The following is a 17,274-nucleotide window of genomic DNA, read 5'->3' on the forward strand; positions in this document are numbered from 1 at the left end:
GTTGGAAAGGACAAGCACATTAAGTCTAAAGCCAGCAGAGAGCCAATGGGCTGAGGAAAAACAAAACAGCCACAGTTACTGCTCACTAGCCAAGCCATGTCAAGGACGACGCATTTGTTTTGGCCGTCTTTCGTGTTTGGTTCCAGCTCGATGGCTGCCACAACACGTTGTTGGATAAAACAGAAGGGCAAGAGAAGTCCACTACTCAGGCAGTTGGCTGTGCAGTACATTTAAAAATGGCGTCAGGCCGTGCTTCAGCAAGCGTGGAGCTGTTTGGCCGGAGGGGGCTGATGTGACATGCTGATGAACATTTTAATCTAGTGTGTAACTTGCCCTGGTACATCCTGCATTCAGTGAATCAGTTTAACTTGCACCGGGATTACGGCAGAACTACAGGATTTTTCCAGAAAATAAGTCGGGTCAGATTGCATTTTGTTGAGAAAAAATATTCTAAATAATATAATGATGTATCTGAGCTCCACAACAAATCCTTTCAATTTAACGGAATGCAGAACAGGAATAAAAAATATAAGTAAACACCAAGCCTAAACTAATTTAATACTGGCATGTGGGAAATGCATTATATGAATAAACTTCGAGCTGACCTACCTCTCTAATTCGGATCAAATCCAAATGTATGCACTTAAATGTAATTTTTAGCTGTACTAATTAATAAAAATGCCATAATGTGTTTGCAGAGATTTAGGAAACATGCTATGTTCAAATACTTGCAATGCTACAGTCAATTATTCTACTTTGAAATGTGCGTTCCTGGTTGGAATGTCTTTTTTTTTTTTTTTTTTTTGGGTCTGTGTGATCCCGCCCACTGCCAGTTCACCCAAAAGCATTTCGACACCCTGGGTTGCCAGTTGACGGAAAACACAGCATATTGCAGTCATGGAAGCCAGCAAACTAACTGGCATCCATCCTCGACATTCATCTAAAAACCTTTATGACCAGAGGCATAAATAAATACTGTTTGTGTCACAGCTTAAATACTGACTTGGGTAATTTTCTTCTTGATAGGTAAGCATGTGGGAAATGTGTTATACAAATAAACTTGGGCTTACGTGCATCTCTCGTTTGGCATGAATCCAAATGTGTGCACTTTGCACGTTTTGTGTGCTTGAGGTTAATCGCATTATATAAGTTGCTTTGGAATATAAGTCACAACATATTTCAGATGATTAAAAAAAAAAAAAAAAAGTGACTTATTCCAGAAAGTGTGGTAACTAAAAGAAGCAATACTTCTCATTTTTAATAATCTGACAGTTCAGCTGTTTGCAAAATAGTGTAGCTTTTCCAAGAAGAAGCTTTTATCTTCAAAGGTAGAGGTATGCATTGACAAAACGCTACATTGCTGGCTTTTTATGTCATGTTGTGTATCCCGTGAGAAATCTGAGGTAAAAATCAAACACACTCTCTTCCAGGTAGCATTGTGGAGACCCATTCATTTAGCGAATTGGTTTGTTTAACTTAATTTATTCACTTAATTTGTTTAGCATCAACTGCTCCCCTAGCCCATAAATAATATAATATTTATAAATGTTAAAACACTGATGTTAATATATATTTTTTTTAGATATATATTTATTATTTTTTGTTTTATTTAGTCCTGATTATGTTTTTAAGTTTGAGGCAGCCGTCCTAATCGAGATCCTAATTAAGATCGTCGTGAAAATACAATCGGTTGTATAATTAAAAAGATGTTTCTCCTTAAATAGCTTCAATCTAGTTAGACACTTAGTAGCTGTTAGTGAATTGAAATGCTTTTTTAAAAGAGTTGCTTGACTGCAGCTTAACTACTTTGCATTATGAGAAGCTTGTTAGCTGCAGTTACAAAGTAGTTTTCCTAAAGATGGCTCTTGGTATTTGTGGTATAAATAAGACGGGTGACAAATTAAAGGATAATCCATCCTGCAGATCAATACAAAGTTGTTCCGAGAGATGACCTTCATTCTTTAAGTCTATGATGCTCCTCTGGTGGCGCAACACCTTTCTAATACGCATTGTTGTTTTTTTGTCACTATTTTTTTTTTAGGATCTTTAGCTTCTTTTTACACCTGTGTGTTTCTTGCCTTACCTCTTCAGAATGATAAGGGCCAGTGTCCGGCTGATGTTGTTCCAGAGCCTGTAGATATGCCTCTGGAAGTGGCTGATGCCGCAGTCCAGGTTAAAGAGCTGCGCACACTGCTGCGGGACGTCCTGCCTAGACCCGACAGTCCTCTTACTCTCCTTCTCCCTCTCCTGCCTGCCAGACCCCCCGGTGTCCTCTCGGACAAAGCTCGTGCCCAGCTTTCAAGTATGGGCCTTCACCTTGGAGACAAAGTTGTCATCGCTGGTCAAAAGGTACTGCATAAATTCTGCATTTCTTTGAGCATGTAATGAGCACAGCAGTGCTGTTCAGGAGCAAACATATTTTATTTTAATTTATATGGCACATACAGTGGCCTCAAAAAGAAATCTATCTGTTTATCTATCATTATTTTTTAAATGTATTTATTTATTTATTTTGAAAAATACATATATATATTATATTAACAGACTTTTATGTCAGATGCGATTAATCATAATTGATCGATTTGACAGCACACACACACACACATCATTTTTTGGTCCTTCTGAGGAAAATTAGCTTACAAATCATACTAAATTATGTTTTTTGAAAATGTAAAAATGCAGAACGTTTTCTCTGAGGGTTGTGTTAGTTAGGGGAAAGAGTATACGGTTTGTCAAGTATAAAAAGCATTACAAGTCAAGGAAATGTGTGTACTTGCTGATCCTCACATAAAATATAAGGACAGGGGTTACGGATGCTAGTGTATGAACATAACAGGTTTGCTGGGATTGATATTGATCGAAGCCGTTGAGAAATCAGATTTAATAGAAACAGGTGCACTCCCCACACACGTTCTGCAAAATGAGAGTTGTCAGAAAGAAATCACTTCATGCACCGCTCCTAGCAAAGAACTCAAATGTCAGTGAATGGTATCCTAAAGCTGCCACGCAATCAAATCTGTCCTACATGCCCATTGAGACATCAACAGTAATGAGCAGGGAATCAGCTGGGGCTCTCAAACACATTTGCAGTGGGTAAGGATAATGGCGGGAGTTAAGGGACCAGAGTCTCTTTCTCCTTGCAGACATATTTTTGACCTGCTCTCGCATTCACATACCTACACACCAAATTATCCATTAATGAAATGCTCCGCCACACTGGGACCGAAGTGAGCAGAGAGCCGGGAATCTACAGATTGGCTAATCAAAACCCCATTATCTTCAGGGATCCTTGGCGCCACTGGCTTTCTTTGATCCCCATTTTACTTTTAACATTATTTGTATCCAAGCTAATTTGCCTGTTTATGAATGTCGGCACATAAGAAAACAAGGGAGACCTGTCGAACGAGCCTAAATATGTGCTGCTCTGTGCGAATGCACTTCTTTGTTTCTGGAATAAAGCAGTATTCACTTTTCATTGCCCTCCGGAGTACAGAGCAAGATAAAGAGAGCTTGAAACGGGTTTATTGAACATGTATTATCACCTCGACAGCCCATGCGGCCAGAAAACTATTCCTCACACTGTCCCCGCAGAGCCTCCCCTCTGTTTGCCACTGTTTCTGCAGGATGCTCTCGTGGTGCCGTGATTAAATGCGTTGTGGAAATGTGTAAATCTTAGGTTAATCTACCCTCTGGTTTGTTTTGTAAGGTCGGGATTCTGCGGTTTTGCGGTAGTACCGAGTTTGCTGGTGGTCTTTGGGCTGGGGTGGAGCTTCACCAACCAGTGGGCAAGAATGATGGATCAGTAGCAGGCGTCCAGTACTTCACCTGCCCTAGTAAACATGGTAAGAGTTTAAATGTACATGGTTTTCTTATTATAGTTACTTGCAAAGAGCAATGTTAAATAATTAGCTAACTAGTAAGTGTAATGCTAACATTACATTGCATCAAGCTAACCAGGTACAACACAAGAGTCATGTCTGTTCCATGTTAATCCGAATTTTTGTCTTAACCAGCTAACCAGACTGGGGCAAATGTGATACTGTGATATTTGAACCCAGCTCGATAACTATTTAACATAATGTTTTCTAACTAGCTAACGAGGTGAAAAGATGTCAAGCAATAAATCATGTCTTTTTGAGTTTTTGTCTAAACCAGCAATTGTGACGAGTGAGGTATGACGATATTTGAGCATAAATAGGTAGGGTAGGTTTACAAACTAGTTAACCAGAGGCAACACAATAGAGTGCTTGACAGTGTTGATCTGAGTTTAAGAATATGATAGTCTTGACCTGACACTATATAAGCATAACTAGGTAGTAACTAACTAGTGAGCAAACTTTACTAAACAGGCACAACAAAGAACCAAGGAATGAGTTGTCTCTTCAAATAACCAGCTACAACTTTGACAAGTGTGTTGCAGTAATATTTCAGCATAACTAGCTAACTAGTGTTGCTAACTAGTCAACCAGTGGCAACGCAATAGAGTGCCATGGGATCATGACTCTTCTTTCTTGATCTTAGCTTTTGTATTAACCAACCAGCCACAAATATGACGTGATATGACCATGTAAAAACTTATGTAGCTAACTAGTTAGCAACATTTTCACTAACTAGCTTACCAGGCACAACAAAGTCATGCCATGTCTCTTCAATAACCAGCTACGACTTTGACAAGTGTGTTACAACAATATTTGAGCATAATGAGCTAGTAAGTCTATTTTACTAACTAGTTAACCGGAGGCAACACGATAGAGCGTCAATGAATCATGACTTTTTTGTTTTGATCTGTGGTTAACCAGCCACAACAGTTGACGATATATAAGCATAACTAGCTAACCAGTGAGTGTAATTTTACTAACCAGCTAACCAGGCACAGCAATGTCTTTGTCTCTTCCAAAACAAGTGTTTGTTTTAGCACAATATTTGAGCATAACTAGTGAAAGGTAATGTTTACTAAGGAGGTAACCAGATAAAACTTTATAAAGCATCAAACAATCTCTTTTAAATGTTAAGTTTAGTATTTGTCTTAACCAGCCATGATTGTGACACGACGAAATAACTAGTGGCTTGTGAGTGTAATTTTTACTATGGAAGTTTGTTAATTTATTAACCAGCTTGCAAACCTGGAGCAATTAAGTTGTCTTTTCCATGTAGAATATTTGTTCAACTAGGATAACCGTTGATATTGACATTTTATCGGTCACATGCTTGATACAATCATATATTGTTATATACAATGATAGGTTCTCTCAAAATGTTACAATGATACTTCAATCCTTGCATTTTGTTTTTTATTTTTTATGTGGCACACGTTCGGACAAAAGTTTGCCACATGTTTGCCGTAATTAAGATATCGACACACATTGCTTTTTCACATTGCGACACACGTTTTATGGAATCTTCACATATGTATCACAATTAGCCCAATGTGGATCATCATATCATGAGGCCATTGGTGACACCTGACATTTTTTTTTTTTTTTGCCATTTGTCATTGGCAGTTTTCATGTTTTTTCAATTCTATCTCAGCTTACAATCCGGGTCTTGCTTTCTTATCTGTCCTCAGTTGCTAACAAAATGATTTCTCTCTGACCCTCTCCAGGAATCTTTGCCCCCCTCTCTAAACTCCGCAAACTCTCGGAACGACGAAAATACAGTCCCCGCCAGCCCTCCGCTCCTGCCTCCCACCCTAGACGAATCGACTTGGCGCGGGTCACGTCCAAGGTCAACACAGGTACATTTCTCACTGACCCGGTTGCTTAATGACCCTCTTTGCAGCTCACAAACCCAATATCAGGAGGAACCCAGTGGCCACCACAGACTCGAAGCTAATTACCATCCCAGAGGACCTGCTTGATAAATAAACTTACACGAGTGTGAACAGCGATAGTGGTGATAAAGCTGTTGGTGTTACCGCTTTATTCTGTCCCCTTCGGGGTTGTAGAGACAATAAAAAGCCATGTGAGCACTGAAGAAATGGAGCAATCATTGAGGGAGCTAACGTCACTTGTGTGCCATTACTGCGTTCACCCTAGAGGCCGTTTACACAGGCGCGACACCCACCGATGTGTGAAGTGAATCACTCTAACATGCATAAACTCCCTTTTTTGTCACATATTCACATGAAAGAGGACAAATGACTCATTTAAACTCTTCCATTATCATCCATGACAGACAACCCTCAGAGGGATTTTATACAAGGGAAGTTGACATTTTGAAAATTGGACTTGTTCTGTAGTGAAATCCTACGCTTGCTCTAAAACTATTTTAGCATTAGCATTTTGCTAATTTCTTTATGGTAATTGTTTGTGCAGCTTTTTGTATTAATTCAATAACTACATGGAATATTTATACCTAAAAAAAAAAAAAAAAACTAGGGGTGTGACAATTTTTGTAGGAGAAACATGCAGATCATTGGATTATTCACTCAACCAATTTGTTCAAAAATATTTATTTATCCAGTTACCAAATACCACTACTGTATGTCGCTCAGAGACATGCAATGTTTGGAACTGTGGCCTTGGCAAAAATAGACTAATTAACAATATTGCCTAAAATTACACGATATTTAACTTCCTGTCAATTGAACTTTTTAAACAAATGTGAATTGCAGTCGTGCTTGGCTGTTGTTATCTTCAGGCGAATAAAAGTCATGCTGATTTTCAGAACAGCGTCTCTTGCTGACATGATACTACTTTAATATTCATCACGAGCATTATTATTTTCATAAAATCATAGTCTGTCCTACACTACAGGACCATATCAATTGTGAAAAATCTCATTTAATCATGACCAGTTGTCGGACCTGTATCTCTAAGTCTAAAATTGTGATGTTGATGGGGGGAACAAAGGATACATTGCATTAACTACTGACAAACATATCTCACACACACAGTGCTTAGGGCATCAGTTTTAGGTACAGTAAACATAACACACCTAAATATCCTGTAAGCTGCCGAGACTGCCGACGCGTTTCTCATAATAAACGTCTGCAGAGAGAGATGGCGTTCCCACACAGGCTTCCATTAGTGCGCTAATGCTGATGAACAGCAGGTCCTCTCATCACCTCTGTTACACTACACACACGTCTGTGTGTCCTGCTGAGTGTTGGGCGGTCTTCACTTGTTGATCTGTTCTCCTAGACAAGCATTTCCGCTGTGTCTTCCTCCAGGGCTCAGGTATTGTCCACTCAGACAGCTAAATGCAGACATATGGATCTCAATAGCTTTGTGTGGAAAAACACTTTTATGAAAAGCCCTTAAGGCATTGTGATACGAAAAATGCTTTTCTGCTTTCTCTCATACTTTTTTTTATTTGTTTGTTTCTCCTTCCCTTTTTGTTTTTATTACCTGCCTGTCTGTACTTTTAGAGGTTTTGTTAATTCTCGTAAAAATATATCAATTCAAAATCAAAGCTTAATGTCCTAATAATAATAATTAATATTATTGTTATCATTAAAATTATAATGTTTTCTTTTGTCAGTCAGTCAATCAGCAGTAGTATGATTGAGATACCATTATAGCTTTTTAAAATATTTTGAATTTTATTTTTTGTTTTATTGTAAAGTTTTAATAATTCTATAACTGTACTTTTTTGTCATGTTTATTACATTTTATTATTTTCATTATTATTTTTCTAATAAAATGACAAAACATACAGTAATCAAATTACTAAAACTTTAACTAGCAAGTGACAAAATTGTTTTATTGTTTAGTTTTAGTTTAAAGGTGCATTAAAGGGATACTTCACCTCTGGGAAGATGAATGTGTATTTAAAATAGGTCATTTAAGAAGAAGAAATGTGGAGAAATTTTTGAATTTGGAGCTTTCTAGACTGAGAAAAGCCAGAAAATGTATTTTTGGCTTATGTGGATGAAAGACAACAACTCCCAGAATGCACTTGCTTCGCTGCCTTAGGAGGCCACGCCTACCGGTAAGAGTGCGCAGTTGTAAACAACAAGGCTAGCCTAAGTAAGTGATGAGTTTGCCAGGGATTTAGAGACCCAAAATGTCCGGGATTCGGCTTTTGCGTTCTACAGTTGCCGTTCATCATGTTTACTGTGGCGAGCAGGACGAGGCTGACGGCCGCGGGAGAACGGCGCGAGGCCGGTGGCTTCATTACTGAGACGCGCCGGGTCTCGCATCTCTCACGGAGGAGCGGGAATTTTCTTAGCAATGTTAAAACGCACATCAACCTATCACTTGTTTAGCGTTCATGTAAACACTACAGTCAGATTCACCGATCGGAATTAATTCAGCTAGATTGAAACGAGAGGTGTGCATGTAAACAATGAATGGCGACCGCAGAACGCAAAAGCCGAATCCCGGACATTTTTAACAGTCTCGCCCGCCGGACAAGTCCGGGAAAAGGAAGATGGTAACCCCTACTTACTCAGATTTCTCCTATTATTCAGCTTTCTCCACAGAACAAGAGCATGCTAGCTTAGCTTCCAAAGAAAGACGGCTGATACTGTGTACATTCTGTGAGTGAGATCCCACCCTCTATGGGCGGGTTGTAAACATGCGGAACAACGCCATCTACTGGCTGTAGTCTTTAGCCAGAAAACAGAAAATCCTCCGATGACGCAAAATGACGATTTTTGCGTCATCGGAGGATTTTTTCCAGACAAAAAATACATAAATCTCTCCTCTCAGGGGGATATGAGGGTGGAAAGCATGGTAATTCGAAAATAATACAGGTTTTCTACTAATACAAAGCTTAATGCTTAATCCTGAAGTAACCCTTTAAGCAACTTTTCATGTTAAAAATACCCGTTTTTCTAACCCATACATGCTTAAACAATTGCCTGATGGGCTGAATGAGCCCTTCTATGATCTCTGCGATTGCCTCTATAATCCTGTACAGTAAAATAAATAAGAGGGATTCGGGACGGAATCGACTGGGCGTGACGTCATGCGCGTTCACGCTCACCTGGCTATGTCTGGCAGGTTTGTGTATTCGCCGCCATTATCCGCATCAGCGAAGACAACTCAAGCGACTTTGGCAAAAGTAGAAGATGGATTCAAAGAGACCGGCTTCTAGTTCATCCCAAACCCCAACGCAAACTCCACGTAACCGCGTGCACAACTCTGGTTGCAGTTTCGCGTGACGCCAGAAGGGGGCATAGTTCTGCAAAAACTCAGAGACTTGCGCAATGCACCTTTAACTATAGTAGTCAGTTAATTATTAGTTTAATTTATTGCTTGTATTATTATTATTTTTGAAGGGAGAGAACCCAGACAATTTTTTTTCACTCCAAAACAGGCACTATTTTTACATATTTGTGAACAGTTAATCACTCTTTGTAATTAATTCATGATCTTAATTTCTGGCATAGAGTTGTAAGACCTGAAAGAATTATCAAATCTTTTCAAAGAGGCACAATCATATTTTATAGGCAGCCTTGTTATGTTTTTTTTCTTTCTTTTTTTTTCTTAAACCTCTTGGTCATGTTCCTCTCTATCTCTGCACCTTTTTACATTCTTGATTTTCACTTTGGTTTGAGGACTCAGTGTTGAGTCACGCTGTCTGCATTAAGACTAATACGCACATCCAAGGAAGGAGACCGAAGCCAAAGCTTTCTAGGGCTCTTGTGAGTCACTTGTAGGCCAACTTCAACTGTGACGCACATTCAAACACAATTACCAAAAGCCTCCGCGTGCAGCCGTCCACCTCCAACGCGCTCACAATAACCATATCCAAGCAACACATTGTGTTTATAATGACACTTTAATGATGTCACTGTCCTCGCAGCCACCGCGGAAGAAGCGACGGCTCCATGTTGTCCTCTAATTAGTGCCGTTTCAAGGTGTTTTTTCCCTCTCTCTTTTTTATTCCCAAGGTGATTTGAATAGTGTAACTTGGTGTATTTCTGTGTTCCCTGTTGATTGATTGTCCAATGAAGCCAAGCTTAATGAGCAGTCCTCACATCGGTCTGAACAAACTGGCTGTAATTTGTCATGAAAGGGAACGGGGGATAGAAGCGGTGTGTTTGTCCCTGCTTTAACCCTTTATATTTTATCTGGTTGTACAACTATCTCAATTTCCTTTTGAAGTGAACTTTTAATATTTTGCGAAAAATCGTTTATAGGGGTCAGAGATGTGCTAAAAAATCATTCAGAAATGTATTACATTGTTAATATATGCACATGGAAATATTTTGGTTGAAAACACGATTTAAAAAAGAAAGAAATAAAAAATAGGTTCACCCAAAAATGAAATCAGTCCAATGTATTTTATTTTTGCAGTAAAAATAGAAACCTAGTTCACATTGAAGTCTCTAAAAGTTCAACCACATGATTTGCAAACTGAGAAAACTTTTTTTTATGTTTGATTGAAATTATGTTTTGTTGATTTCAGGATGATAAAAGGCTATTTCTTTGAGAAATGTGATCCATAAAGACAGATGATAAGTCTAGCGCGGGTTTAATGGTTTTGCTTTAGGGTGGGCTATAAATGTTTTGGGTGAGCTGCATAAGAATGACTTTCATAAGATGTGCAATGAATGTTTTACTCTCATTTTGAGCATCTTTAAAACACTCGTACTACATTTAAATGGACTGAACCAGATTTCATGGACTCTTTTGTAATTCATTTGCATTTTGCTATACTGTTTATTTTGTTCAGCACATCACAATGCACAGTGTATGCAAGATTTATGTTTTTAGAGCTGGTGCCGAAATTGCTTGTCCTCAAGATTCAGCTTGTCAAAGTTAATTAGGACTTTACAAAGGGAAAATCTATTTTATTGACATATGCAGCATATGTATTGTTGAGAATAAATATGTTCTAAATGTATTCCTGCGAGTCAGAGAACGTATGGGGAACTAAAAGTGTTTGACTGTCTGCATGAATAATGTTCCCAAACAAATCTCAGTCAAACTTTATTCTTTTCATATCCACCTGTAGTGTCTCAGTCTCATTTTTCTCAGATGAGCTGATTTTAAATCATTTTTTTAAGCAGCCAAAATATAGATTAATAAATAGAACAAACTTCTAAATTTGTAATATTGCTTAAATATTAATTGGTGGAGGAATTGTTAATTCTGATTATTATTATGTGTAACAGGTAGTTCTGGTAATTCATTAAACATTTATATGGCTTTTATCGTATTGCTTTTGCCATTAAAAATCAATGAATTAAAATTTAATTAAAAAATATATATTTTATTTTTTAGATACTCCACTTTGTGTAAGAACACTCCTTGCCCGTGGTAAACTCACTGTAAAACACAATATCTTTACTTTAATATCTTACCTGTAGATCGCCAGCAAGACCTCTAGTGTAGACAAGTACAGATTCATAATGATCTACAGTGTTTGCTCTGCTTTAGTAATAGCTGTCTGTTTATGCAATATTATTCCAGTGCTAATATTGAACTGTTTAGTCTTAATAATGTTTGTAAAGGTCAGGGATGACACCATCTTGGTTGTTTTGGTGTTCTCATTGTGCATATATTAGCATTTTAAGGGGTCCTTGGAGAGTGTGTGCCGTAACACTCCAGTGGATGTGACTTCTTTGAGCGGGCCTTGTGTACGGAGCTAATGATTCTGATGCTTTTGTTTTTGTGGTGTCGAACATGATGTACATTCCCTGTTGTACATGTTTCATACGATTCGGAACAACTGTGGCCTCATAACTCAAAAAGTATTTGTATATACTTACTCAAAATGTTATTGCACAAGCTAAGACTATATAAAGTAGCATCTGCAAAGAGACATATTTCTCAAAGCTAACATTTCCTTTTTGCCTGACTCTATCTATAAGTTCATGACATTAAAGGTGCAGTAAATGATTTCTGAGAAACACTGTTGATATTTGCAATCAACCCAAACAAACACACCCCTCCCTTCATTGCTCCACCCTTAAAATGCACAAACACAAAATGCAAGAGTGAATGTATCTTTATCATTGCTGAAACCAAGCAAAATAATGCTTTATGTAAAATAAAGTGAAGATGACAAATGAACAAGGAAGAACAAAACATGAACATACAGTTTACAAGAGTATATACAAGCAAGAGATAGTTATTAGTCAGTCGCCAGCAACACAGCAGCTCCTGACAAACAATGACACTTTAAAAACTACGCTGTTACTTGAGCTAACATTACAGCAACAGAAAATCTTGGTTCTGTGAAACAGCAAAACCAATGGATCAGAAACAACTCAACCTCACATCAGTTTCCAGCTCTTCCCGCTTAGGTCTCTCCAGTGCTGGAAAGCTTTTCTATTATTAACGCGGGTCCTAAAGCTCTTGCCTGATCATCACCCTTCTTTTCCCAGTGATATTCCTCTGAGCTTTTCTCCTTTGTAATGTCTCTCAGCCATCTCTCTTTCTACAGTCTTTCTCCAAATCTCTCTCTCTCTCCTCCCGCATCAGTCCAATCCACTTTCAACTAGGGCTGCACGATATTGGGAAAAAATGACATTGCGATATTTAATTTTTCTGAGATATATATTGCGATATGAAAATAATTTCACTAGATTAAAGTGAATCAAAGGAGTCATTAGTTTGTGAATCGGACATGTCATTAGTGGACGTGTAGGCTACGGCACACGTTGTGTGATTATCTCGGCAGTTTAGGACATCGCACAAGATTTGTGTCAACACAGAAAACATTTCATCACTGGATAGGTTTTTTCGTTTACTGAAATTGTGGTTTATAAGGCTCAAATAAGGCAATTCAAATAAGGCTTTGGCGGGACAAAAATTCGCTTTGGCAGCTGCCAAAAAAAATTTCAATGCAGGAAAACCCCTGCATAACTGACTGGGTTTATGAGGATATTCACAGAGACAGGCATTCTGACTTAATTTTGAATCCTCGTGTCCGTTCAAGCTCAGAAATAAGAGAAAGAGCACTGAACTTTGTGTCTGCCCGGCTCTGCGTGCGCGCACTTCTTGTGCTTGATGTTTAAACTGACAGGACTTAAAAACACATGAAAATTATAAACTTTCACTCTATGATGGTTAAACTTTGCAATTAATTAGCGAATCACATGCGTTAAGGGCCGGGGAGGAGCTGGCCCGTACGGATCATGAATCACGGATCAACTATGATACCTATTCTTGACATCGCACATCCTGCGATGTGACTATCGTGGATGCGCACATTGCGATATCGATGGTAAAACGATACATCGTCCAGCCCTACTTTCAACAGTGTTTCTCATAAATAATTAACTATGCACCTTTACTATGGACTGCTGGGTTTGTTAATGTTTGACAACCAGAAAAAGAGCAAAGGTTTTTTGTCAGTTTCAACACTACATTGCTTGTGTTTGCGATATCATTGTTTTTTTTTGAAGGAACATTTCTTTAAGTCTATGCTTTTCATGCTCTCTACCTCCAACAGCAGTAAAAAGATGATGTCCTTGAATTTAAATGTTTTCTACATTCCTCCAACACACACTAAATGAGTGTGGTCCAGCACTTTGGGTTTAGATAACTTTTTTGGACTTTTAACACCAGACTGTGTAAATTCCAAAAGTCTTGGCTCTCGCTTATCAATTAGCCTCTAAACTTGTTTCTTTAATGAACTCTTTAGCCCATGAAGGTCTGTGAATATGATGGCTTAATGAGAGACCTCATTCCAAACTGCTTTCCAAGAGCTGGAAGGTTAAAGCTGCTTCTCTCGTGTGGCCTATTTCTTGGTCATTTAAGTGCAGTAGATAACGTTTTTTAGGTCTTGTTAGATGTCTGCAATGCTGTGCCAAGGCGTGGGCACTTTTCCATGCTTCCGTACGATTAACATTTGGCTGGAACTCAGACAGGCTTCAAAGACTACATTTAAAAGGGCTGGAATGCTAAAATAATTAAACAAAGTGATTTTGATAAATGTCGGTTTCTGGTATGTTATTGGTAATTTGGTGTTTTATTAGAATTTACTAGAAGTGTAACAAATATGAACAAACCTCTTACCCTACAGTATGTATTCAAATTTGGCATGAATCTCGTCCTGCACAGTTTGAGCCGTGGACATGGATTATAACTCAAATCAAAAAGCTCATGATTTTCTTCTGGCAGACGATAACATTGAAGACAAAATCCCATATGCTTGCATTGGAAAAGGGATCTGAGCCATACCTAGAGATTAGGCCTATATCATATATCATTATTATATCGTATCAGCCATATCAGCAGCTAACTTTGAATTATTATTATTATTATTATTATATCTGTAGACCAACGAGGTGATGATTTTGCCAAAAATGCTGACTGAACGTAGTGTTATTATGGCAATCCTTCCTATAATGTTAGAAATAGAATATTATTTAGTTATTTTTCAAGGAACGTTTGAAGTTTTGTCATTCAGCCAAAATAAATTGTTTGAAATTCACCCAGTCAACTGGAATGCAGCATTCTCATAACATGTCACTTGACCTTTAGATGTTGGCAGGCCTCAATTTCTGTGTCAGATACTTTCCTGTTCAGTTTTTATATTCATTTTTCTGTGGAAAAAAAGGGCTTTATTCACCTGCTAATTATTTAGTAGGATAATTACTGGTTAGTTATTTAATTGGTTTGACCATTTAAAATGGCATTAATAAAGCTTAGTTGGATTAAATTTAGCGTTAATTCATGTGATGCTTCTCCTGCAAATATGAATGGCAGCTTTTAACATTTGTCTCATCAAGGGACATTCATATTGACAGCAATATGCAGTGTCAAAGGGGCCAGAAGTCAGTTAATTTCAGTGAGAGCTTACAATATTGGTGACACAAGTAACAACGTGGTTGTGTTAAAGTTTACCTTAATGTAAATTGGGGTGGAACGGATCACAGTTGATCTGTACGGATTAGGCCCCACGGTTCGGCGCGCATGTGATTCACAGATTAACTGCTTAATTTAGCCATCATAGAGTGAAAGTTTATAATTTGGACGTGTTTCGTCTTGCCAATTTACACATTCAAGCAATTTTAAACACAGAAGAAGAGGCGAAAATCGGGACTCGCGCAGAGAGAGAGAGAGAGAGAGAGAGAGAGAGAGAGAGAGATTCTGGAAGGAGACAACGACACAAAGCTGATTGTGAACCTCTATCATAATGGGACAGTCATGGTCCAGGGACCAGAAACCAGCTTTTAATGAATTCCAGAGGAACTTCAAAAACCTTAAATTGGAGGTTTAGAAGATTAAGAAAGATCCTGAAGTGAAGAGAAGCACAGAGGAGGGACTCTGCAACACATCGGACACCAACACTGACTAGCTCAAGAACTCCTCTTACAGACAGACACATCAGCACTTCTGCATCTCCCAAGATATAGGCCTTGAGAGACAACATCGCTGAGCACCTCCACTCCTGAACGCATCCCAACATCAGCTCAACATCAGCAGTGTGTCAGCACACAATCACTGAGCTCCTTCACTCCTGCAACCCCACAATCTCATCAAGCCCCTCAGAGCCTCAAGAGGAAAGTCAGCAGCAGCATCACACCATACCATCCACCAACTACAACAACACCATCCACGAGCACTGGCAGAGAACAGACGAGTAAAGACAACATCTGTGTGTGGAGACGGGCCGACACAAGCAGAGCTGGAGAGCCAAAGAGTGCAGTATGTGTCTTCCTGCCATCATATGAGGGACAAGGGGTGAACCCTCTTTTCCCTTTAAAGTACTCTCTGTGCTTATATATATATATATTTTTTTTTTTTTGAGATACATTTATGTGTATTATATAAATGTTTTCTTCCCCCCTTTTATTTGTCTATGTCTATTGCTTTGGCAGAGAGAGAGAGAGAGAGAGAGACCGTCGAACACCGAATTGATTCCTCTTTTGCGTTTCATAAACATAAACACAGAATTATGTCTAAGGCAAGCATTCTCTCGTTTAAGTCACAAGTGAACAGTAAAACAGTGAACAGTTAGAAAAATATCGGATGTTTGTCAATTTTTTTCGGCCCGTGCAGTCGGTCTTAAAGTGATGGCACACATATAATATTCCTACTGTTGTCTGTGTCATTAATATTAATAAAACAACAAAATACAGCTTTAGCAAAGATGAAACTATATATTTAATTTTCTATTGTGAACAAATAGTGTTATTTTACATTTAGGCTTTAAATAATGTGTGAACTTTATCAGTCAGTCAGTCATACCAGTAGGAGTGGAGCACACATGATCTGCCTCACATTAGATGCTGTTTTCTAGGCAAGAAGAAGGAAAAGTTAATGGTATCTGGGAGCAATTTTCTTGTTCTATATAATTCAATTATGTGTGATTCATGACAAAAAAGATTTTCATGATATCATGCAGAAATTTTCCACACATCAAACTCAAAATCAGACTCACTTTGAATGCATTTTACTGCAATTTCTGTGCACTTTCACCTCCAGAATCAGTGGCTCCTCCACAGTTCTGAGAGACTAGAGTATGCAACTCTATTTGTTTACATAGGTCACTAACAGGCGGACCGCGGTCCGGTTCCGGACCCAGAAGCCGTCCAATACGGACCCGGACCTACAGCCAAAACCATAGGCGTTTTGTCCACAAACTAAAGTCCTTTGAACAAAAACACAATAACAAAAGAAAGCACAAAGCCTTTCTTTTAAAGTGAATTTCGTTTTGTATTAATTGTATCTTAATTTTAATCAATGTTTCATCAACCAATTGCCTGGATTTAATAATTAAGAAGTAAATATAAATATAACTTCTCAGCTGCTCACTTGCAATAGTCACAAGCTCCACACAGTGGACTACAGTGCCTGTAAACCATCTTTAAATTGTAGCAATTGTGGTAATCCTCTTCATTTTTTAAATCTGCTTTGTTACAGTTCCACTCTGTCCTTTCTCACAGGTCTTCTTTCACTCAGTTGTTCCACCTCCTCTTCTTCTTTGGACTCCAGACATGCTTCCAGACGTCCACCAAGACCACCACCACGACAAAGACCACCTTTGCGCCCATGGCAGGAACGGACTCCTCCGAGCACCATATCTACTCCTCCGCCTTCCCGTTCCCTCACCGCCACCCCACACTCTGGTACATTACTTTTGACCATCTACAATAATTAGCCTTGAATATGTATTTGTAAATAGCAGTGTGCATCATCATTATCACAAAGTCATAGGTTCCAAACACAGTTTTGCATCACCCTCAAGGGCAAAGACTAATCCCACAGCACATAAATGAACATAAGTGAGTTGTTTATCAAAATAATTAAAATATAAATACTTATTTATGCATGATCCATTTGCAGGGTCTTTGCAGTGTACATTATTTGCATTTTATAAAGATATCAATGAACTAGCCATGAGAAGGTTTTTTAATGTAAGTAA

The 17,274-nt window shown here is 38.4% G+C and overlaps 1 protein-coding gene across 1 annotated transcript in view; it reads left to right on the top strand.

The window, feature by feature from the left end:
- LOC308680125 (CAP-Gly domain-containing linker protein 4) overlaps nucleotides 1-17,274 on the top strand; it is a 48,079-nt gene that overhangs the window by 17,873 nt on the left and 12,932 nt on the right. Inside the window, exons 7-10 of the mRNA XM_081348075.1 lie at nucleotides 2,092-2,349; nucleotides 3,707-3,842; nucleotides 5,603-5,734; nucleotides 16,796-16,978. Coding sequence (XP_081204201.1) covers nucleotides 2,092-2,349; nucleotides 3,707-3,842; nucleotides 5,603-5,734; nucleotides 16,796-16,978 — 709 coding nt within the window. The remainder of the gene's footprint in view (nucleotides 1-2,091; nucleotides 2,350-3,706; nucleotides 3,843-5,602; nucleotides 5,735-16,795; nucleotides 16,979-17,274) is intronic.

The sequence above is a fragment of the Scardinius erythrophthalmus genome (assembly GCF_964197995.2).
Source record: "Scardinius erythrophthalmus genome assembly, chromosome: 19".
Classification (NCBI taxonomy): Eukaryota; Metazoa; Chordata; class Actinopteri; order Cypriniformes; family Leuciscidae; genus Scardinius; species Scardinius erythrophthalmus.